The 24,251-nt window shown below is 46.9% G+C and overlaps 2 protein-coding genes across 4 annotated transcripts in view; both read right to left on the reverse strand.

Moving 5' to 3' along the window:
* Positions 1-782: 782 nt before the first annotated feature.
* On the reverse strand, positions 783-22,719 carry Sgk2 (serum/glucocorticoid regulated kinase 2). Of its 3 annotated transcripts, none has more exons than XM_087197870.1 (13): positions 22,532-22,719; positions 21,334-21,393; positions 20,640-20,689; positions 20,088-20,145; positions 19,860-19,943; positions 18,095-18,223; positions 16,481-16,593; positions 16,145-16,181; positions 15,105-15,191; positions 11,353-11,448; positions 10,317-10,472; positions 8,203-8,292; positions 783-4,083 (listed from the first exon to the last, which is right to left on the reverse strand). In XM_087197870.1, exons 2-13 carry the CDS (start codon positions 21,367-21,369, stop codon positions 3,919-3,921), a joined length of 1,101 nt encoding a protein of 366 aa, XP_087053996.1. In that variant the 5' UTR covers positions 21,370-21,393; positions 22,532-22,719; the 3' UTR covers positions 783-3,918. The 3 variants fall into 3 exon arrangements, with proteins under 3 accessions (XP_087053996.1, XP_004858269.1, XP_004858263.1); XM_004858212.4 differs by having other exon boundaries at positions 16,481-16,575; positions 18,095-18,226; XM_004858206.4 differs by having other exon boundaries at positions 18,095-18,226.
* L3mbtl1 (L3MBTL histone methyl-lysine binding protein 1) overlaps positions 22,622-24,251 on the reverse strand; it is a 50,293-nt gene continuing 48,663 nt past the window's right edge. The window contains exon 21 of the mRNA XM_087197866.1: positions 22,622-22,779. Within this exon, the coding sequence (XP_087053992.1) occupies positions 22,732-22,779 (48 nt within the window). The 3' untranslated portion in view covers positions 22,622-22,731. The remainder of the gene's footprint in view (positions 22,780-24,251) is intronic.

A 24,251-nucleotide genomic window follows, 5' to 3' on the forward strand; every position in this document is an offset into this window, starting at 1 on the left:
GCAAATCTAAACAAAATGAAGACTATTTTCGGCATAAAGAAGCCAACCTTATTCTATTATTTAGTAGAACTAATAATTGTAGACCCCGAGAGCCCAAAGTTTGCTCCACCATGGGGGCTGAAAATAGTGAAGGATTCCCACGGCGGGCGCGGAGTGGAACGACCCAGCCTCCAGTTCCCCCTCTCGGGCGCAGGCGCAGAAAGTCAGGGGCAGGAAGAAGGCGGAGTTATAAGTACTGTATTAGGAAGTGGTTGAGGATTGCTAGGAATACAGGTGTGGCGGAGTCATTCCTGGGCCTTAAAAGGCCCGGGGAGACCTTCCGGGTGGGCAGGTGTATGATGAAAATGGTAACCCAAGATGTTCTCTTCTGTTATCCCCACATCTTTTTAGGACCAGAATGCCAGGTTGAGCATCAAGGAATATGAGTGACCTATGGCCCCCTAAGCGCCTGCAGGTGGGGAGTTAGATTCTGGCCAACTCCCTCCAAAACATAAAAATATAATCTGCTTCGAGAAGTTGTGAGGGGCCCGAACTGACTAGAGATCTGAAAAAAAAGAGTGGTAGTGTAGTGTTTAGGACAAGGGCTGAGGGCGGGCGCTACGAGCAGAAGGAACTGCTTGTACCAGAGAGCCGTCACCGTGAAATGGGAAAACAGACGCCTGGAGCCACAAACAGGCCACCCGTCTCCCCAAGGAGAGTGCCCAGTGCCTGCCCTGAGAGGGCTGTGGATTTCTGTATAACGCTGCAGCAGCCTCAAGTCTCAAAGAAAGTGCAGAGACATCTTAAGTTTTGATTTACATTTATCTTTGTCTTCAACGTGTACAGAGTAGTAGAGGATATTAAAACGCACAGTTTGTCTTGTCTTTTCATAACCGCTGTCACTGCAAATTGAAAAGGTGAAGAGGATCTCTGAAAGGATCAAACCCAAGGCCTTGGCTAAGCAGATACACTCAGCTACATCCTCAGCTCAGAAAATTCTCTTGTGAGGATGCTGGGTTTTTGTGCAAAATTGGGTGACTGTAGGCTGCAGTTAGGGATCAAAACGGAAATGATGTAGAACTGGGACAGGCTTTGGATTCTTCTGCCTGTTGTTCAGTAAGTGTTTGCTAGAAGACCAAAGGAGAACCTGCCCAGAGCACTACTCCCACTGAGGCTGTAGAAAAACAGATTTTAGAGTCAGATCCCAGTAAATTCAATTCCTGGCTGTAACTTGTACCAGCTGGATGACCTTGGGCAAGTTGTTTAATCTTCCTGAGTGGATGTTTCCTATTTGTAAAGTGAGGTTAATAATTTCTAAATGCTGGCTTGTAATAAGAATTGTAAATAATACACATAAAACTGACACTGTATTCAGTAAACAGGTGTAGCATGATTAGTTTACTAGCATAATTTTATCTTTTTTTTTTCTCTCGATATGGGGTCTCACTTTATAGTGCAGGCTGGCCTTCAGCTCACTATGTAGCCCAGGCTGGCCTTGATCTTGCAGTGATCTTCCTGCCTCAACCTCCCAAGTGCCAGGATGACAGGTGTGTGTCCCCATGCCTGGCTTCATTTTTTTTTCTAGCCTGATTAAAACAATGTGATTTTACACTCTTAGGACATTATGTGTTTTACAACACATAGGTGATAGCGTGCTTTTGACAGTACCATCATTTTTCTGACAGTTATACAGTTTGTTTTTGTTTTGGGGAGTTGGGAGAATTTGTCCTCAGGTTCCATATTTGGCAATTAACAAGTGGTTTTAAGATGGAAATCAGATTTTCTTTCAGTGTTCTCAGCACATGTCAAAGTCTAACATTAGTTCTTCCTGACCCATCTTTGATCTCCAATAAGTCAGTGTCACTGATGATTTTTTTTCCAAGGTCTCCCAGCCTCATTCCTCATAAGTCTTGGGGCACAGCGGGGAGGGGGCCAAAAACTGAAGGAAAGGAGTGGGACTGAGTTAAGAGGAAGAGGGAGTAAAATTGTCAGCACATACTGTTCCTAAGAAAGTTCTCCCCGCTTCTCTCCAAAGGAAAAAGCAGATAAGGCTATGCTGAAGAATATACCATGGGTCTGTTGAAAAAACAAAAAACTACTTTCCCACAAAATAAAGGAGCATAATTCATTCCCCAAGAGCAGAATGTCCTTAATTCATGAAGTGTTAAAAGCTTACATTGTGTCCAGTCAATTGCATTTAGAAATGATTAAGCTTGAACATGTGACACTCATTGGGTTTCAGGAAACTCTGGTCACCACATGGGCATTCCATGTGCCATTAACTTGGCAGCCAGCTTCAACTATGAATGAGGGTCCAATTGGATGTTCTTCTTCAAAACCACTTTTCATCACCACCAAGTTGTTCCAGCCAAATATTGCCTTGGCTCTCATTAGAAATTTTGACAGTCATTCTGCTTGGACCTAAAAGACCAAGTCAGGGGCAGACCTGTGCAAAGGCTAAATGCAAGAGCCCTGGATCCGGCTTCTGTAGCTCCAAGTCCCAGTTCTATCCTTTATTAGCAGGGTGGCCTTCAAGCAAGGAACAACTTCTCTGGCCCTGTTTCTTCATTGGCAAAAAAGGGATAGTAAAGGGCCGAGGATTTAGCTCAGTGGTGCTTCTGCCTGCCTCACAAGTGCAAGATCCTGAGTTCGATCCCCAGTACCAAAAAAAGAAAGGGGGATAGTAATACTTCTTACTTTAGGGTTACTTGGATGAAAATTGCTAACTGACATGAAAGAGTCTAGCACAAAAAGTGGCTCACGAAGGCAGCATTCTCAAGCTGACTCTGGCCAATAAAACAAAAAAGGAGTGTTTTGAAGTCTAAGAAGCTCTTAAAATCACTGGGGTAGGCAGAAAAGGAGGCTTGAGGCTTCCAAGAATAACACTGATTCACTGGTCTGATGAGGAAATGCTTCAGTTGCCACTGCTGAGGACCAGTTACTACAGTTTGCATTGATGCTACTTCTACACCAGGAACTCAGTTTTGTGGGTATCATTACACAGCTACCACCTGAAAGAGAGCTCCTGCTCCTTTCTTTGGGTCAAAGTTCGGCACAAGTGCATCTCTGAACCACATGCCTGTCCCTAGCTCAGGGGAAGGTGGGAAAGTCAGTATCTAACATTTTTCAGTTACTCTAAGTGGAAGTAGTTATTTCCCCTCATCAAGGCTCAGAAAGTAAGGGATTCTCTGAGTACTGGAAGGGGTTCAGATGTCAGGCAGCCAAACCCAATAATAACTGTCCATTAGCACCCACAACAAAGAAAGACACCATCAACATAGAAGAGTAAAAGATGTTGGTAATACCCTATAGTTTTGTTGCATACTTATCATTTTATACATTGAGATAAAAATGCAAACACCAAGAGGCCCTCTGGTAAAGAGTGCTAGCTCCCTACAAGGTTGTGACTGAGACAACACCACATTCCCATCTCCTACAGCCAGAGCTGGACTTTGACGGGTGTAAACTGAAGAGTAGCCAGCATCCTCCCCTTCTCACTTAGCATCAGAACCCCTTTGCTATTAGGGGCGGTCATGTGCCTAGGCTCCATTACAGTAAGGGGGTTAGTGAGATGTCAGCAGAAGTCATTGGGTAGGGCTTCTAGGAAAGCTCTCCATTGGTGCCTTTTTGCCATTCCCTCAACCCCATTCCTCCTTTTTTCCCTGCCCAGAACACAAAAGTGGTGGCTAGACCACCAGGAGCCATTTTCTTTTATCATGTAACAACCCTAATATTGGAAGCCATTTGTCAAGAAGAGCAGAACAGAAATACAAAACGCCTCTGCATATCTGATGCCCTGTCCTACCATCCCAGGCCAGATTAACACTGGTTCTTTTAGGGAATGGGAAAAAATCCACCTGTTTCTTTTTTAGGCCATCAGACTTACGACTTTGACTGTTATTACCAGCTTGCCTCTGTGGCTTCACAGATGCTTCTCTCCTAGAAGTCCAAGATGTTATTGTCCTCCTGTGCATAGGAGAATCCTAGGAAAGCACTTGAGGCCCCAGAGCTGCTGGCCACAGTATCAGGGGTGCAGCCGATGGACTTGGACACAGCTTCCTGGGTGAACTCTGGGTCAAAGTGCTTCAGGTCAGCAGGTCCTGCCTGTCAATATAAGTCAATGATGAGAAAGGAGCACTAGGGTCAGTGCTGTCAGAGGAGTGCAGAGCTGTAGGGATGGATCTTGGACTACCCCTCACAGTGCCTCCTGGTCATCCATACTTAACTATCACTTTCTCATACCTTTACATTAATCATTTTCTGACATAATTCCATGTGGTTTCTTCCTCTAACATCCTGGCTCCCTGCCTGCTCCACACCAACCCTTGGCCAGCATGTGCTTCCTGACTGCTTACCAGGCACTTTTCATGGCACTAGGAATGCAGGAGAACAAAACAGAATGAACCTCTGCTATCAAGGAGCTCACATTTTGTAGGTGGTAGTAAGACTGATAATCAGCACATATTCAAGTAGATAATTTAGGTTACTGATAGGTCTTAGATCAGTGGTGGCGAACCTGTGGCATGAGTGCTGCAGTGGGGTTTGTTATTATTGAAAACTCTAAAAGGTTCACCATCATGGTCTAGATGAAGAAAATAAAATAGGTGTGACTATTACTTTGATTTGTCAACTTCATTGGATTAAGAAACATCTAGGAGATTAGCACACACATTCCTGAGTGTGTCTTGGCAGGTCATGGAGGCATGGCCTTGGGTACTTCATATAGTCCCTAGGCCATTACTCTTCAGCACTATTTGTTTTGATTTCCAGCTGCCAAGCACTAAGCATTTTTGCCCCCTCTGTCATGAGGTTTTTGCCTTGGAGCCTGCCAGCCATGCAGTGAATCTCCTGAAACCATGAGCTACCACAAATTAAACCTATGGGTGTCAGGTTTTGTGTCTTAGCAGCAGGAAGGTTAATACAATAGTGTAATGTGGCAGAGAGGGACTAGAGCAGCTTTAGCTATTTTGGAGGAAAAACTGTGTGGGAGATTGAAAAAGTGATCACAGACACTTCATTTCTCATCCAGAGGTGGAGTCTCTCTCCATCTTTTTAATGTGGGTTAGCTGTGTGACTTGGTAGGCCAATGTGACATTGACAAATGTGATTCAAGCTAGGCAAGCACTGGATCACCAAGTGCAATCCAGGGCTCAAAGTTCCAGGACCAGAATGTGAATCCTGGACCTAGCCCTGGCTCTTGTTAGACGTGTAGCCCTAGACAAGCCACTATTTTCTGGTTTTTTGTTTGTGTGTTTGTTTTTGTTTTTGTTGTTTTGTTTTGTTGTTTTACAAAAAAAGAATTTGATGCTAAAGAAACTTACTCAAGGGCCGGGGATTTAGCTCAGTGGTTCTAGCGCCTGCCTCACAAGCGCAAGGATCCAAGTCCGATCCCCGGTACCAAAAAAAAAAAAAAAAAAAAAGACACTGACTCAAGGTGCCACAAGTGGTAGGTAGCAGAACCAGAATTCCATCCCCCCCATATCTCATTCCAAAGTTCATATACTGCTGTATTATAATGCATTTTTCCTAGGAGTGTGTGTGTGTGCATTGCTGGGGATGGAACTCAGGGCCTCACATATGCTTGGCAAGTGCAAGTGCTCTACCACTGAGCCACACCCTAAGCCCCCTTTCCTAGGATTCTGTATATTGCTCTCTCTCTCTAGGCTGTATGTTTGTTGTTGTTGTTGTTGTTTTGGTACCGGTATCGAACTCGGGACCTTGCGCTTTCCAGGCAGGCGGTGGAACCACTGAACTAATCCCCGGTCCCTAGAAAAGAAGTAAGTTTTGTTTTTGTTTTTGTGTTTTGGTACTGCAGATTGAACTCAGAACCTTGTGCTTGCCAGGCAGGCGCAGCTCCACTGAGCTAAATCCCTGGCCCTAGGCTGTATGTTTGACATTATCCTGTCTTTTAAATTCCCCCCAAAAAGAGCTGAGACATAGCTCAGTGGTAGAGTGCTTCTGTAGCATTTGTAAGCTCCTGGGTTTGATCCTTAGTACCACAAAGTAAAATAAAATAAAATTCCAGAAGAACAAACTTTTCAGATGTCAGATGAATGCATCCTGACAACTGTCGTCAGGACTCCAGTGCTCTGCTGTGCTCAGTGGCACACTCCTGGAATCCCAGCTACTTGGGAGTCTGGAGGAGAAGGATCACAAGTTTGAGGTCAGCTTGGGTAACTGAGCAAGACTGTCTCAAAAATAAAACAAAAAGGCCTGAGGATGCAATTCAGTGCTCCCTGGGTTCAATCCCCAGTAAGTATTGCAAGAAAGAAAAGATGGGGGTCATCTGGTGCTCAAAAACACATGGACAAGTAATTCACCACAGGGAAAATGTAAATAATAAGTGCACACTGGTCATGATCAGGTGCTCAGGTGGCTTGGGTACAAGTTTGATACTGCTTGACACTGCACCCTACAGGTAGCCAAGAGAACTCCAATCCATCCCAAATGGGTTGCCTTTTGATTCATAGCCTCACTGTAAGCTAACGCCTAAAAACTAACCTCCCCTGTAAATCAAAGAAATATAAATAAAAATACTAGGAGAATCCACTTTTTACTTACCAAACAAAGTAAAGAACAATAGCAACAGCACATGCTGCAGAGGGCAAGTATGATGAGAGCTTGCCAGCAGATGCCATTGGTAGGAAGCAGTATCAAAATGTAAAAATATTTTACAAGGTCTGGGGATATAGGTCAGTATGAGGGCCCTGGGTTCATGTTCCTAGGGGATTGGGGAGGGGAAGAGAGGGGAGGGGAAGAGAGGGGAGGGGAGGGGAGAGGAGAGAGAGAGAGGGAAAGAGGGAGAGAGAGAGAGATATGGAAGGGTGGATGGAAGGAAAAGAAAAGAAGCCAGGGGACAGGGATTTAGCTCAGTAGTTCCGCCTCCTGCCTTGCAAGCGGAAGGACCCAAGTTCGATCCCCAGTACCAAAAAAAGAAAAAGAAAAAGAAAAGAAGCCAGAATCCTGAGCAAAGATATATACTTAAAAATAATGGGCCAGGGATTTAGCTCAGTGGTTTCACCGCCTGCTGCACAAGCGCAAGGACCGGAGTTCTATCCCTGGTACCAATAAATAAATAAATAAATAAATATTCAGCAGTACATTATGATGGAAAAAATGATACTAATCTATAGTTGACCAGAGAAGCATAGTTGAGTAAATTATGTTATTAACATAATATTAAGTATTTTGCAGTCACTAAAAATGATACTTATAAAGTTCTATGTGACATGAAAAAAATAATGGCATAATTTTTAGCCAAAGAGGAGAAGATTTTCTATCTATCTATCTATCAGACTTCTGCATCCATGGGAATCTGTAGCTATGGAGTCAACTAACTGCATATTGAAAATATTCAGAAAAAGTGCATCTGTACTTATGTAGAGACTTTTTACCTTCTTACTATTCCCTAGATAACGTAACAGCACTTACATTGTATTAGGTATGACTATATAAGTAATCTAGAGGTGATTTAAGGTATATGGGAGAATATTCATAGGTTGTATGCAAATTTGCCATTTTATATAAGGGATTTGAGCATCCACTGATATTAAAGGACAAATGTAGATAGATTCATGCATACATACATACATACCTACACACAAAAAGTATGACTTAACTATGCAAAAAAGAAACCCAAATAGAAAAAAGACTAGAAGGAAGTCACCAAGTGATTTCCCTTAGCCACTTCCCTTAAACATTTCCTCATTTTTTTTCTTTTCTTTTGAGACAGAGTCTTGCTCTGTAGTTCAGGCTATCCTTGAGCTCACTATGTAGCCCTGGGTGGCCTTGATCTCATGGCAATCCTCCTGCCTCAGCCTCCTAAGTGCTGGATTACAGGCGTGCGCCACCATGCCCGGCTGAACACTTCCTTATTGTTGCTTTATATTTCTGTTTTACACACTTTGTACAAGACATACATGCCATTTTATTATCAGGAAAAAGTCTGAAAATATCTCTAAAGGAGGTGGCTCTACCTGGGTGTGTTATGTGACACAGAGTCCTGTAAAGTCCATGAAGGGCTCTGCCAGAAGGGTTATGGTGCTAAAGATGAGGGAGTGGCGGGATGGCTCATCCCTCACGGCTGAGTCTGTCTTGGACAAATCACTGAGATTCTTAGTCCAATTTCCCCTCCATATAAAGAGAGTTGGCCCAGATTCCCTCCAAGCTTTCATCAGCCCTGGGAATTTGGAATGGAACATCTAGAATTCTAGGACCTCTTACCACATTTGGGTTGAAGGGTGGAGTCAGCCTCTTGTGGTATAAGTCATCCCAGTTTATGGGACTGAAGAAGACATGGTTCTTTATCTCGAGCTGTAGGAAGAAGGTGCTGATCAGAAGCCACCCTCCCTGTCACAGCTTCCCCCCTGCCCCACATCCTCCAGAGTGAGTTAAAAAGCCAAACCCTAAATATCTCCAGAATACCTAAGAAACTGGTAACTCAGGAGCTAGGTGGGCAGAGGAGATTTTTTTGGATGCTCTTTTTCTTTTTTCTTTTTGGTACCTGGGATCAAACTAAGGACCTTGTGCTTGCCAGGCCGGTGGTGTATTGCTGCACTACATCCCTGGCCCTTGGATACTCTTTTGTACCTTTTCAATTTTGATCTCCATATGTCCATGAATATATAACTTATCTTAAAAGTCATACCTATTCCCTTTGGAGGGAAGGGACCTATCTTCGTGGAAGCACCCATTCTTCAAGCTGGATAAGGATGGGTAGGCAAATGCCCTAAATGTTGATACTCTTCAGTGTCTGGAATGTAGGGCTTTTGGGACAAACACTTCCAAAGCCTTTACCATGTCATGTGCCAGGCATTGATCTAAGAACTTTGGTATCTGCAGGGGGTAAGTTTGTAAAGCCAAATGATCTTATGTATTCTTTTCTTTTTCTTTCCTTCTTCCTTTCTTTTCTTTAATGGGGGTACCAGGGATTGAACCTAGGACCTTAGCACTGAGGTACATCCCCAGTTGCCCTCCTCTTTGAGACAGGGTCTTGTTTAGTTGCTAAATTGCCCAGGCTGGATTTAAACTTGAGATCTTCCTGCTTCAGCTTCCCAGAGTGCTGGGATTACAGGCATGTACCACATCCCTAGCTGATTTTATGTTAAGTAAAGAATGTCAGATTTTTTTTTTGAGACAGGGTCTCACTATGCAGTTCAGGCTGGCTTTGAACTTACTATGTAGCCCAAGCTGGCCTTGAAATTACTATGTAGCCCAAACTGGCCTCAAACTCGAAGGGATCCTTCTGTTTCAGCCTCCAGAGTGTTGGGATTATAGGTGTGAACTAACATGCCCAGCTGTAAGATTATTTTTAAAGTGCTGCTTTATTTTTCAAGTGCTACTTTAATAAAAAGGAATCATGAGCTGGGTGTGGTGGCATATGCCTGTAATCCCAGGCTGACGCAGGAGGATCCCATGAGTTAGAGGCTAGCCTATGCTACATAGTGAGCTCAAGGCCAGTCTGAACTACACAGTGAGATCCTGTCTCAAAAAACCAAAAAAAAAAAAAAAAAGAAAAGAATCACGACCTTAATATGGGGAATGGCAACAATTTCAAGTGCCCAGCCTGGGCTCTGGCAAGGAGAATTGTTCCGATATTTGTGAAAAGCAAGTCTAGCCCACTCTCTGCACAGAAGCCAGAGGAAGCTTCTAGAGACTCAGGTCATTCTACTTCTGACTCAGAACACCCCAGAGTCACTGCTGTCCCTCTTCCCACCACGGAGCTTTTGCCCATGTTGTGGCCTGCATCTGGGGCCATCGCCTAGGCCTGTGCACCGTTCTTGCTCATCCTTCGAATCCTGGCTTCACTGTCACCTCCTCAGAGAGGACCCAGTGGCCATTCCAGTGTGACTTTCCCCTCCCATCACTGTTTTTACTCTACTCAGTGTCCATTTCCTCACTGACATGCGTTACTTGGTGATAAGTGCGGGTGATTTTTGTCTTTTTGCAGCCTCTTGCCACAGCCAAGTCTAATCAGGGCAGAGACCCAGCCTGTTAAGTCTCTAGCACTAACTCAATGTCTGGCACATAGCAGATGCTCAGTAAATATTGGCTGACTATCAAGAGCTGGAGTAAAGAGGGCCAGGGGATGTAGCTCAGTGGTGCCACCACCTGCCTTGTAAGCACAAGGTCCTGAGTTCGATCCCCAGTACCAAAAACAAAAGAACTGGAGTAAAGTAAAGAAAGTAGCCAGCTAGCAGCAGTAGTGGATTTCCAGATGAATGAGTTAGTGGCGCCTGGTTTTACAGGGCAGTAGGAGGCATGCTGGTGTGCTCCTGAGCTGCTGCAGGAAGCTGAGAGCCCCACAGTGGCCAGTGCTCTCCTGGCAGGTCACCTACAAAGCCTGCCTTGGAGCCCAGTCGCTGCCTCTGGTCCTTGTGGAGAAGGCCTTGCAGGAGGTCACAGGCAGCCACTGTCCGGCCCCTGGGGATCTGCAGCGGCTGGTGCAGAATGTTCTCATACATCTGGGAAACGTCTTGGCTGTAGAAGGGTGGCTGGTGAGAGAGGGAGAGAAGCTGGAAGGTCACCTGTGGAGCATGGAAATAGGACCTAGGGGCACTTGGACCACCCCAGGTAGGGAGGAGGATGTAGCCAGACCTATGTCTTGTGCAATGGCACATTGCAGATAGGGAGAATAAGCAACTCCAGGCTTCCAGCACAGAGGAGAAGGTTGCTGGGAAGGCAGAAGGCTCTGCCTAAGAACAGGAGGCTCATGGGCCTCCAGGGATCCCCTTTCCCAGCTCTCCTAATCCAGCTTGTGCACCAGGTTCACACTTTGACTTTCACCCTTTTAGCCCAGCTCATAACCATCCTCAGAGAGGCTGCAGTTTCTCAGATGAGAAGACAAGGCTCCAAGGAATTAAACCACACAGCAAGTAGGGAAGAGAGCCAGGCTTCCATCTGTACGTAGGGTCCAACTCTCCTTCCTGCTGCTCTTCTGCTCCTCTACCTGCAGGCCCTTCTCCTGAGCTTGCAGCGCCTACTGCTTCCCCTGCACCATGCCACACTGGTGAACCTCCAGAGAAGAGTTTGCCCTGGGATCCACACAGGCCCAGGATGGGCTCCCAACCTGTCAGCCCTGTGACCTCTCCTGGCCTTAGTGTCCTTCTCAGTAAAACAAAGACTATTCTGTATTCTTCAGTGCTTAACTCCAAAGGCTGCTTTGAGGTGCCCAAGGTAAAGCACTATGCTATAAAGTGTTAAGTGCTAAACTAACTTTGAAAAAATAGATATAATCCTTGAATTCATATTGGTGTCATCTTTCTCCACATGGGGCAAGATGGCTCATTTCATTCCATGCACAGAGCTGGGAGAGACCCATCCTCAGCTGTCCCCAGAGCCCATGTCCTCTGCAGAGAGCAGCACCCCACTCACCAGGCCATGCAGCATCTCGTAGACAACTGCTCCTAAACACCACCAGTCTACTGCCCGGTCATAAGGCTCTTTACGAAGCACTTCAGGAGCCAAATACTGTTGGGGAAACATGTTTATCTGTAACACACTTATTATTTTTTAAATAAATTTTATTTTTCCCATTCCTCCCCTCCAACTGCCTCCCCTCCCTATGTACAAAAGCTTTGTTTCCATTTTTTTCTTCTGTTTTTGCTTTTTTTCTTGTCCTTTCCTTTCTCCCTTCCTCCTCCCTTGTTCCCCTTCCCATTTGTTTTTGTTTTGTTTTGTTTTGTTGTTTTTTGGTACCGGTGATCAAACTCAAACTCGGGACCTTGCGCTCACAGGCACAAGGAACCATTGAGCTAAATCCCCAGCTCCTCCCCTTCCTATTTGAACACTTTCTTCCCATTTTCCAACATCCATTATACCCAACATCCATCATTCAGTCCTTATTTCCACTTTCAATTTCTCACACCAGAGAAACAATATGGTATTTAAACATGTATGTCTGATTTATTTCACTTAAAAGTATGGTCTCAAGGTCCATCCATTTAGCTATAAATGTCTGAAACTCATCCTTCTTTATGCCAGAGCAGTACTCCATTGTATAAAAAAAATATCTTCTTGGGCCGGGGATTTAGCTCAGTGGTTTCACTGCCTGCTGCACAAGCACAAGGACCCAAGTTCGATCCCCGGTACCAAAAAATATATATATCTTCTTTATCCACTTGTCAGTTAATGGGCATTTGGGCTGTTCCCAAGATTTAGCTATTACAAATTGTGCCGCTATAAATATGGGTGTGCATATATCGCTGTGGTATGATGCTTTTAATTCTTTCAGGAAGATATCAAGAAGAGGTATAGGTGGGTCAGATGGAACCTCTAGTTTTAGATTTTTGCAAAAATCTCTCCACTGATTTCCACAGTGGTTGCACCAGTCTGCACTCCCACCAACAGAGGAGAAGGGTTCTTTTTTCCCCACAGCCTCTCCAGCATTTGTTATTGGTGGATTTTTTGATAGCAGCCATTCTTTCTGGAGTGAGATGGAATCTCAGCATTGTTTTTTGTTTTTTGGGGTTTTTTTTTGGTATCGGGGATCGAACTCAGGACCTTGCGCTTGCGAGGCAGGCGCTGGAACCACTGAGCTAAACCCCCCTGTTTTTTGTTTTTTGTGGGGTTTTTTGGTACTGGGGATCGAACTCAGGCCCTTGCACTTGCAGGGTAGGCAGCAGAACCACTGAGTTAAATCCCCGCCCGCAGCATTGTTTTAATTTGAATGTCTTGAATGACCAGTGTAACACACTTATTTGAAAAGACCTTCAGTCTCAGTTTCTACATCTGTAAACAAGGCACTTACAGAAGGTCAGCAAGGATTGATCCTGCTGTGATATTCATGTAGTGGAGCACATGCTCATTCAGCTTCTTTTCCCCAAAGGCCTAGTTTTTGCAGGGCCCTTTGACATGTTCTGGTGACATAAAGATCAGGCAGGACTATCCTATACAGTTGAATGTGCTGTGTATCACATAGAAGTTTGTTGTTTGTTTGTTTATTTTGAGACAGGGTCTTGCTATATAGTTCAGGCTGGCCTTGAACTCAATATATAACCCAGACTGGCCTCAAACTCACAGCCTCCTGAGGTCTCTGTCACCAAGGTTTCCAGGGGAAGCATGTGCCACAATCCTTAGACACTGTCCTTTAGTCCCCCCTCTGCATTGTGGGAATACTCCCCAAGTTTTCCCATTCCAGCCTCCTGAGTGCTGGAATTACAAGCATGTGCCACTACACCTGGAACACAGAAGTTTCACCAGCCAAAGAGGTAAAAGGGGCTGCAATCCTGGTTGTGACCCATTCACCAAGCCTTAACTAGTTCAGAAGTACATCTGGAAACTTTAGTTTTGCTTTTCCTAATTAGTCTGCCCAGAGCAGATGCACATAGGCATCTAATGGGCCGCTGGTGCTGTGGAACAGGAAAGCTCGGGGAGTATTCTTATGCAGTGGGGAGATGAAGAGACAATGTCTAAGAAATGTGGCACATTGGTGCCAGGGATTTAGCTCAGTGGTTCTGTTGGCTGCCCTGCAAGCACAAGGACCTGAGTTTGATCCCCAGTACCAAAAAAAAAAAGAAGAAGAAGAAGAAATATGGCACATGCTTGTACTAGAAACCTTAGAAACCTTAGTGATACAGGGTAAGGAACAGTGACACTTTAAGTCATTGAGAAATGAATACACACTATGCTTTATGCCCTGCATGAGGAGGGAAGCGGAGGCAGATCTCTGCTTTCTGCCAAACCCAAGGGCTTGGTAAGTCTTAGCCTGGGATGTCTGCCACTAAGGAGAGGGCCCTCAGCAGCAGGCAAATCCAAAGGTACCCTGAGAGGCTGTGTGGGTCTGCAGAATTCCAGAGAGTCACACCAACCCAAGACCTATTTGGTGTGTGGTCTCAGGTAGGTCATTAACACCACCACCCCAGATTTTGGTTTCATCCACAACATAAGGATGCAGAATCTGTCTGGGGGACTGTTTTAAGGATATATGTAGACCCCTGAACAAGGGCAGTGACCATGATTACTCTAGTCTGTGCTCCCTGCCTCCACAGCCACAGCAGAGTCAGGCAAGAAGTTGGGGCCATGTGTTTCCTACTTGAGCCAGGGTTCCATTCCCCTGATCCCCAGTGCTGGCAGTTTCCTGGGAAGGGATGGCTCAGCTGTCAAGCTTTGGAGGGCCACCTTCATCCAACGAACACTCCTACACACATAGACAGCAGCTCCTGCTCAGGGAAATCACCTATCCATCAGGTACCATAACACTGATCCAGGATTCCAAGAGATTCCTGGCATTCCAAGCCCAGGCCTTCAGGCATATGGAGAAAACAGAGTAGCTCCAGTCCTACCCTTGGCCAGATGGGGAGGAGCTGCCTAGCTCTGCAGCCCCCACCTACCCTGCCCCCTGTCCAAGCCACTAGGATCCCCTTTGGGTTCAATGTCTAAGACTGCTGGGAGTTCAAGAAAGGGCTATAACCCCAAGGGTGCAGGGAGACCTTGACAGGATAGACAGATACGTGGAATTACTGCTGAGACCCATGTGTTTTAACCCTTTGGGCTCTTGGCTGGGGAAGAGGGAAGTGAATCTGTGTTTAACATTCACAAGTACTGATCTTAAGTCTCAGGCCAGGCCCTGGCATTGCCCATCTGACACAGTAGCCACCAGGCCATATGGCTACTGAATACATGGAATGAGAATAAATGCACTATGTACATTTAATGTACTAGATTTCAAAGACTTAGGAAAAATCCAATAGTTCAACAATTTTTATATTGATTATATATTAAAATGAGAATTTGGGCTTAAACAAAATAGGTTGTTAAAATTAATTTCACCTGTTTCTTTAATTTTTTGGCAGGGGCTGGTACTTGGGGTAGAACTTGGGCCTCGCACATGCTAGGTCCAGCTCTGTTTTTTTTTAACTTTTCAAATGGGGTTGCTAGAAACTTTTAAATGGTGTATGTGGTTTGCATGTCTTTACAGAGCTTTGCTACAGCCAGCAGGGACCCAGCTACCCCAAGAGGTTGTGGCCTTGTCACACTGAGGAAACCAAGGCTCAGCGCAAACCTGGCTCAGAGAAAGTGCTGGGATGGAGGGAGTAAATTCTCTCGGCTATAACCTGATGGCTGTATTCAGGAGCTGTGGCCTCAGCCATTCATAGCCTGCCCTCTCCTAGGACACTTACACTTACCTCGGGAGTGCCGCAGAATGTGGACGTGGTCTCCTCAGGCTCTACACCTTCCTTGCAAAGGCCAAAATCTGTCAGCACCACATGTCCCTGAGGACAAGAGACATGGCAGGAGGGTGGTCTTAGCCAAGCCAAGGATGTGGCTAAGTCTAACCTGAAGCCCACGTGCCATACCTCAGGGCAGTGGCTGTGAGGTCTAATGCCCAGATGCAGACTGCATGCTGTGCTTAAGACTTAAGACTCCTAAACTGGATGCCACAAGTATCAAAGGGCACAAGGTGAGGATGTGGATTCCATTGTCTTCCCCAGCACAACACAGACTAAGACTCAAGCCTACAACAGTGGCGCCCCCAGCTGTTCCTGCTGGATAGCAATCTCCCGCCAGAATGCTGGGGACTCAGAAAACAACCAAACCTGTGGCAGCTGGGCAGGAGAGCGGGTGGATACCACCTGGCTCTGCCTAGACCCCTCTGCTGGAGTTGCCATGCCCATCCTCCACTGCTAGGACACTGACCCTCCCTAAAGGCAGCCCACATCCAGTGACTCATCCATACAGGGGCACAAAGGCCCAGTCTCCTTGCCTCAACTAGGGACGATCCTGGGCCCCCAACCTGTGAGATCAGCTGAGCCCTCACTTGGACCCATGATGTAAGTGAGATGCTTCCTCTGCCCAGCCCCATCTTATTCACCCTTTTTTAAGCTGTATCTGGACAGTGCTCCCCAATAAGCCACCTGCACTCACCTCGCCATCTCAAAGTCTGTTTCCAGGGAACCTGGTCCAAGACAGAAGGACTACAAAATCCACTAGCCTCTACTTGGCTCCACCCCTACCCTCCTCACCTGGCTCCTTGAATATAAACATGTGTACACACATATATATGTAGATATAGTCTCCCTGCATATAACACACATGCACACACAGAGAAATGTACCCTCTACCCATATGCATGCATCTACAATGCTGACATACCTGTGCACAAAGACTCATTGCAAACACACACACACACACACACACACACACACACACACACACACACACTAACCTGGCAGTCCAAGAGAATGTTCTCTGGCTTCAGGTCCCTGCACAAAATAAGAGAAAATAGTCTGATGGAGTATTAGCCATTTAGTGAGAATTGTGGACCCTGGGTCCAGGTGGAAAGACAGTCATGAAGGCTCTCAGAGGTACAGAGGGAAAATGTAGGGAGGTTGGGTACCTGGCTGTAGGAAGGAGGATGCCCCAACCCTACCCCAGCTGCTGGTCCCTCCTCAGACAAAAGCCTAAGTTCACCAGAATTCTGTTAGGATTTAGGGGGCCACATCCCCCAGCTGTTGGAACAAGAAAGAATGGGGCCTGGCTCTGAACCACTGATAGACCTCACCTGTAAATGATGTTGAGGGAGTGCAGGTAGCCAATGGCGCTGGCCACCTCAGCAGCGTAGAACCGGGCCCGGGGCTCCAGGAACCTGCGCTCCCGCTGCAGGTGGAAGAAAAGCTGGAGGAGGCATGTGAGAGAGGTTGCGTGGCTCCAGCTTCCAGAGTACAGGACAGGGGCCCACATAACTCCTCCCTTGTGCCACTGTCACACTAATCTGAGCTGCAGGCCATAGAGTACATGCTGGCCCTACCCCCACAGAGCAGTCTCATGTCCAGTGTCAGCAGGAGGAAAAATTAATTAGCATTGATTAAGCATCTCCTGCATTCCAGACTCCAAGTCAACTTCCCTTTCATATCTCTTGTTTTGTTCAATCCTCATGACAACCTTCAAAGCATCAAATATAATGGTGGTTTCATGTAAGAGGAACCTGGGGGTTCAGAACAGTTAGTTGACTTGCCAAAGATCATGGAGCTTACAATTGGCAGAGATGAGATTTGAAACTATATGGCTCAAAGACGTGCTTTTCTTCTGACTCAAGAGATACAATGATTATGGCTGTGTGGGCATTAATCCTGATCATCAGCTTGACTGGATTAAGAGATGCCCAGAAGATTAGTAAAGCAGACATCTCAGTGTGTTATGGAGGTTTGACACTGGCAAATATATCTGGTTCCTAGCTCTTTCCTCTCCAGTGCTTCCTGGAAGCCATAAACTGAGCAGCTTTGCTCTGCCATGCCCTTCTGCCACGACGATTCTGTCCTGGAGTCAGCCTACTGTGGACTGAATCCTCTGAAAGTGTGAACCAAAATAACCTCTTCTCCTTTAAGTTGTGAGTGCTGGGTATTTTGTGCCAGCAATGGGAAAGCTGATCAATACATGCTGTCTCACTGAGCCCAAGTTACCTGTCCCATCTGTCACAGGCAAGGCCCTTCACTTAGGGACACAGGGCAAAGACTCCCCTCTTGGCATCAGACTGGAAGGTATTCAGTTATACAGGTTAAATCTGGACTCACTGAGGTGCAGTCCCACTATGTGTTGCCATCTTGTCCAGTGAGACAGAATGAAGTCCAATAGGGAGCCTAGACTGTCACAGTCATGCTTCTGGATCACCAGGTGGCTCAGGTCTCTATTTATTTATCTATCTATCTATCTATTTATTTATTTATTTATTGGTACTAGGGATCGAACTCGGGTCCTTGCACTTGCGAGGCAGGCAGTGGAACCACTGAGCTAAATCCCTGGCCTTCAGGTCTCTATTTATGATAAGGACAAGATACCCCCTACCCTGTGGCCTATGATATAAAATTAGTGCATTGGAAATCTTGACCATAGAGTTCTTAGAATTGACATTTCCCATATCTAATAAGATGAGTCTGTGGGCAGCTTCATGTGAGAAAGGCAAGAAAGCATTACAACTAGGTGTCAGACAGACCTACACTCAAATCTTCACATGGACTGGCTGACCTTGAGCAAATGAGCTACTTCCCTGAGCCTCAATCACTTCATTTACAAAGTGTGTCTGTTGTAAGAACATGGTGAGATCATTCCAGAACCTGGCACACAGTGGGCATGTGGAATGGACAGCTCCTAGACACCAGTCAGCCCAGGGCCCACTCACCTCCCCTCCATTGACATAGTCAAGCACAAAGTAGAGCTTCTCAGAGGTCTGGAAGGAGTAGTGCAGGCCCACAAGGAACGGATGTTGCACATTCTTCACCAGCACATTGCGCTCTGCCATGATGTGGCTCTGCTGTAGAGTCACACAGACAGGGAACTATGTCACAGCCCACCACAGCCCCTTTCATCCCAGTACAACCCCACGTGGCCTTGATTGTGGGGGTGTCCTGCCCAGGACTTTCTCATGCTCAAGCACCTGTGGGTGGCTCCTTATTGCCCTCAGAGCCAAGCCCAGGCTCCTTGCTAGTATTCAGGGGCCAGAATGGTCAGACTCATCCCCAGCCACTCCTTGTCAGTATAGTTTCAGCCCCTGGAGTAGAAATTCCTGTTCCCAGCGGGAAAACCAAAGCATATCTGATGAGTAAATGAGTCCCAGGGAAAATCTGTAGGAAAAAAAAGAGCCATATTCTATCCATATTCATGCCTTTGTTCATGCTATTTTCCCTGCCAGGGCATCCCACCCTCCTTTTAGACCAGTGGAATGCTACTGTCAAGACCAGCTGCAAGACCACCTCCTTCAGAAAGACCTCACCTCCTACTCTCATGATATTCTCATTAGCATTAGTCACTCTCCTGAGTCCCTTGACTTGACATTCAGTCCTCTCTCTCTGTCCTCCTAATGGGATTGGATGTTAAAGGGACCCAGTAGGTGGAGGCATCTGAAAATCCAGGCTGGCCTTGGCTTGAAGGATAATGGGAGAGTACAAAGTGTGCAGATGGGGAGCCTGGCACCTTGACAGGACAGGAAATATGTCCTTCATGCAGCCCTGTATTTCCCACTGGGCACTGCCTTACTTGAGAAGGAGCAGTCTCCTGGGTACCTACTGGACCCCTTGCTGCACCTACTTCTGTGCCTAGCTCTGAGGGCCTCTTGGAGGTGGGATCATTTTTGGAAGCCACATAGGGTTGGAGAGCTTTTTGAGGAGAAGTGCCTGTGCCTGAGCTCTGTTACCTCTTTTTGTTGTTGTTGTTTGTTTGTGTTTTTGGGGGTTTTTTTGCCTTAAGATTTTATAATAATTATAATTTGAAAAGTTACAGGTAGTCAGAAATTGTGTCACATTTGTGGTTGCATAAGAACTGTCTTCTTCTTTTGTTGAATAAATATGCATCGCATACGGAATAAATAAAGAGAGCAAGGAAGAAGAGTCAACAGTAGTTCTTCAGGGCCGAATAAATTACCTTGTTCTAAAGATCTACCCAGCCTACATCTCTACAAGATGACTTCTGGAGATGCGCATCAAAAACAATGCAAATAAACCTAAATAAACATATCAAATAGCATCCTGTTCAAGATGGACTATCTGCCGAAAGCAAACAGATTATTGTAAGTGTGCTTCCAATCATAAAGGAATCTGAGAATCACTAGATCCTGGAGTTTTCATCTTATTTATTTTTTGTGCTATCCAGAACATATTTTCTTAGTCTATAACTCCTTGATGGATTTTGTAATTGTTAGGATAAGAGCTCCTCTTCAGGTTAGGCACCATGCTGTGGTTTTGTTTTTTTCTAGATCTTCCCAGGTAATGGTAGAACTCTAAGTGTGCTTCTGCTGAAGTTGTATTTGGCGATGTCCTGGCTCATGTGCTGGGCTTTGGCAGTTTTGCTCTGAAAAGGCTGCTGAGATGAGCATGAGCAGATTTACCAGCCAAAAAGAAGTGGCAGTGAGCTTGAAGTGGAAAAGAAAGCTTCACTCAGATTCAGTTTACCTCTTTGTTCTTTAAGATGGACTTTTTCTGCAGCACTTTCACTGCGTAGAAAGTCCCATCAGACTTGCGCTTGGCCAACAGGACCTGAGTAGAAGCACAAAGGCAAAGCCCTATGAATGACTGCTTCCCTTACGCAGGAATGTGAGCTCTCTCTTTGCACATGCAAGTGGTATGCAGGGGGCAAAGGAAACTGGAGAAGGGCAAACCCACTCTCTCCTCTCAACTCACCTTCCCATAGTTCCCTTTACCAATGACTTTTAGGAAGTCGAAGTCTGTGGGACAGGCACTGGAGGAAGAGAAAAGAACATGGATCAACATATGCAGGCTCCTGAGTGCAAATTCTTTTTAAATTTGGAATTTGGAAACGCAGGCAGCTTTCTAGGGGCCATATCACCTCGATCCTAAAGAACTCATCCTCCTAGCCAAGAGAGGATTGTAAGACTTGCCCTTCCCCTCAGGAAGCTCACAGTCCAGTTGACAACAGGCAAGAAGAGGAAAACAGCTCACTACATAGAGAGCAAGCATTGGGCCCCCACCCCAAGAATGGCCTCTGGGTGGGGAATTGCTAACAGTGCAGATGTTAGAGGGTATTGCAGGCAAAAGGCTCAGCAATGGCAATGGCTGGGGAATTAGTGTGTGATGAAGCTGGAGGCAGCCCCGAGCCCAGATGACAGAGGACTTAATCACCATACCAGAGACTTTGGATTTTATTCCCAAGGCAAGGGGAGCTAGGTCTGAGGGAAGCCAGGTAGGAAAGTCACTTGACAGACCAGAACTCACTTTGGGTTGGCTGAAGGCCCCAGGTTGATGTTCCCATTGGCCCTGGAAGGCTGAAGACATTTATTTATTATTTATTTATTTGTTTATTTATTTAGGTATAGGGATTGAACTTGGGACCTTGGGGTTGTGAGGCAGGCGCTGGAACCACTGAGCTAAATCCCCGGTCTTTAAGACAGTTTTTTAAACAAGAGGTGATTAATAGGTCCCCTCTTTCTCCAGTCCAGGCCTGGTTCCTTCTCCAACATCTCTACTAGCCTATTTCTACCCCCACCCTCCCTTCATTTCTTTCCATTTTTCTACCCACCTACCCACCCACCCATCCATCCAATCCCTCACCATATCACCTGCTTATAACAGCCACATAGGACGGCTGGCTGTTGTGCCAGTTGTAAGGATGAGGAAATAAACCAGAGAGGAGTGGTCCACGGTCTTATAGGGAACTAGGCCAGGATTCAACCCTATCTGTCTTCACAACCAGTTCCATAACTTTTCTACCCCATCTGATTGAAACTCTCACTCAAATCTCTCAATTTACTCTCCAAATGGCCCACCTCTGTGAGCCACTGTGCTCCCTGTTGGCTCCCAGACCTGGTCTAGGACAGCCTATGGGACTGGCCAGTGTCTTTCCAGATTTACCCAGCCTTGGGAGGAAAGTGAGCCCCTAGTGCTGGGTTTGAGACCAAGAACTACTCACCTGTGGGCTAGGGATCTCAGCTGGGCTGGAGGCCATTCTGTAGCCACAAGCAAGTGGGCTCTAGGGGTGTAGGGAGAAGAGGTGTGAGAGAGTCCTCTTCCAGTGATTCAGGCATGGCTGCCTTCTCCTGCCTCCCCAACCCTGAACCCCTGCCTCAGCTTGAGCAGCTCCTATCCCAGGGGTTAGCAATCCCTACATAGATAGGACAAGAAATGATGTCCCCTGGACCCTGCCTTCATCACTTAACATCTCAGACAGGATGGAGGGGGACAGTGAGGGATAGCCTGTTCCAGGCTGGGGCTTTTCAAAGGCTGGGTTCATCCAGGGCAGCAAGACCCCTGTGAGCCACAGCAGCTCCAGAACCAGGGAAGGAAGAAATCTTACAGGATTAAAGTCTGACGCCTTCCTTCACTTCACAGGTGGGCACCTGAGGCCTAGAAAAGAGCTTTCTAGGGTCTCAGTTTGTGAGAGGCAGGCTATAATCCCCAGACTCCCATATAGGCTGTGGGCTACCCCCACTTCCTGTGGATGGTCCCAGGATGGGTTCTGTGCTGACTATAATTTTGCCACAAGGACTTCCACTCAGTGCCCAGGAACATGAGTTTCCCTGGGGGCCTGGACCATAGTCAAAGAGAGCCCCAAGACTGGCCAGTGTCTATTTGAGGTCAGGCACCAGAGGAAGTGACCAGCTGGTCTATGCAGCCAGCAGTGCTGTGTCTTCTCTGCCCTTGCCTTGTGATGTGGAAGAAGCCAGGGTGTCCAGGCCCTGGTTTAGGATGCTCAGGACCCCATAAACCCTGCACTTCCCACTTTCAAGGCTAAGAGCTAAGATCTCAACTGAGAGCCCAGCTGCTCTCAGGGCTGCTGGAAATTGTGCAACCCAAGACACAGCTTTGGCCCACCGTGGGCCCTGGGCTACAGACTAGTCTGTCTGAGTAGATACCACCAATTGTTACAAGGCCACTCTACGGCCTTCTCTGGAGCTAGGAAAGTGACCACAGGGAAGGGAGGGAGTCCCATAGCCAGGCTACCCTGAGAGGCCCAGCCCTGCCAGGCCCCAAGAAAGCAAGCTGTGGAAGTACAGAGGAGGGAGTACATCTGGGCTGGCTTCCACAGGCAGCTTGCAACAAAGCCACACCCCCTAGGGCTGACTCTGGTGGCTTCTGTGCTAGGCACAGACCTTACTGGCCCCACATACCTGTGCAGCCTGAGGAAAAGCCTCCGGGGGCCCAGCAGTGGAGCCGAGGACAGGCAGCAGACAAGAACCTCTCTCTGTTCTCCCAACAAGAGCTGAAGTGTCAGTGCCTGGTGCTGGCCCAGCCCGGCACAAACCTCACAACTCCCAGTGGCGGTGGCAGCAGTGGAGGCTGGCTGATGTCACACGGGATCCAGCAGAGCTTAAGATAGGACAGGAGACCTCTGTTCCCTCGGGGACACCATTTCCCCCTGGGAGAATGAAAGAGGGAGCTGGGTAACAGCTCAAGAAAGCCCGGATCCTAGGGCTTGTTAGACAATGAGTGTGGTCACGCAGGCCAGGGTATGTGTCGTGTGTGTACACAAGCATTCTGCACACAGATGTATTTCAGTGTGTCTTGATGTGTCAGTGTGGCCCTGTATTTCATGTATTTATGTCATGTGGGTATGTGTGTGCGAATGTATCTATGTGTCAAGGTGACCACATTCGTGCCGTTATGTCTGTGTGTGTCTAGGCATCATTGTGCGTCTCCACGTGGATGGTGTGGATGCACTTCAGAGTGTCTGTGTATAGTGTGTACCAGGTCTATTTTATAGATGCCAGCATGCTTATGTTGGGGTGTCTGCCTGCAGATGAGTCGGAGTGTGTGTTAATATGTGCATGTTTGTACAGCTGCACAAGTGTGTGGGAGCACATCATCTGTGTGTCTGTATCCACACTGGTCTACAGCAGTAAATCTCCCCGTGTGTGGACTCATATGCACACATGTGTAGGCCATCTCTAAGAACACAGTCCCCATGTGCTGGGTGGACCCCTGGGGCAGGAGCAGCAGTCACCGGGGCTCGGACCCTGGCTGCTGAGGGCCCTCCATTCCCAAGAACCGACAGGGATTTCAGAGAAAGCTGGAGTCCGGGCTTAGGCCAGCTGGCCTCCGTCTCTGACTGCTGAGCACTTGGCCCTTCGGTTCTTCTCTGTTGGCCACTCAAGAGCTCTGGCCCACCGTCCCTGGGGCAGGCCTCCTTGGCGCACAGCTCGCCAGCTATGTAGGCGACAGCATTCTTTGGTGTCCTGCCCCACAAAGGCCTTGCTGTCTGATGAATTGGGCTTGTGCAGGGACCTTTCCTTCCCCTAGGCACTCATGAGGGGTGAGAGAGTATTCTGTGGAAGGGAGGGAGGGAGGGAGGGAGGCAGGGTGGGCTGATGGGCCCAATAGTCCTGACCTTCTGGAACTTTCTGCATGGGCATACAGGCTATAGTTCTCTGCAGGCTCTGAAATGCAGGGAACCTGGAAGTGTTGGTCCAAGAAAAATGGAGTAAACAGTGTAAAGCCTTTCACCTTTCCACAAAACAGAAATGTTGAATCAGTACACAGATGTTCTGGATGTCATGTTGACAAAACACATACCCAGAACAAGGACATTTCTGTTCAACAACAAGCACTACTTGTAAGAGTAAAATAATCATGGTAATAATAACCTCAATGTCCCCCTATAGGGCACTTCAGAACACCCTCCAGCCGTGAGAGCTCATGCTATTCACCTTAAACCCTTCTTGCCCTATTGAGATGCTGCTTCATTTCTTTGCTCTTTTTAGTTAAACTCCTCAAGAGTCTTCTGGGCTTATCATCTCCAGTCCTTTCCTTTTTCTCTCTTGAACCCATTCTAAGCAGGGCTCTATCCCAACACTCCAATGCACCTGTGGATGGTGGCTTACATGTGCCAAA

Source organism: Heterocephalus glaber, unplaced genomic scaffold (genome assembly GCF_053883595.1).
Source record: "Heterocephalus glaber isolate CG9 unplaced genomic scaffold, H.glaber_assembly_v1.0 deba00001673, whole genome shotgun sequence".
Lineage (NCBI taxonomy): Eukaryota > Metazoa > Chordata > Mammalia > Rodentia > Bathyergidae > Heterocephalus > Heterocephalus glaber.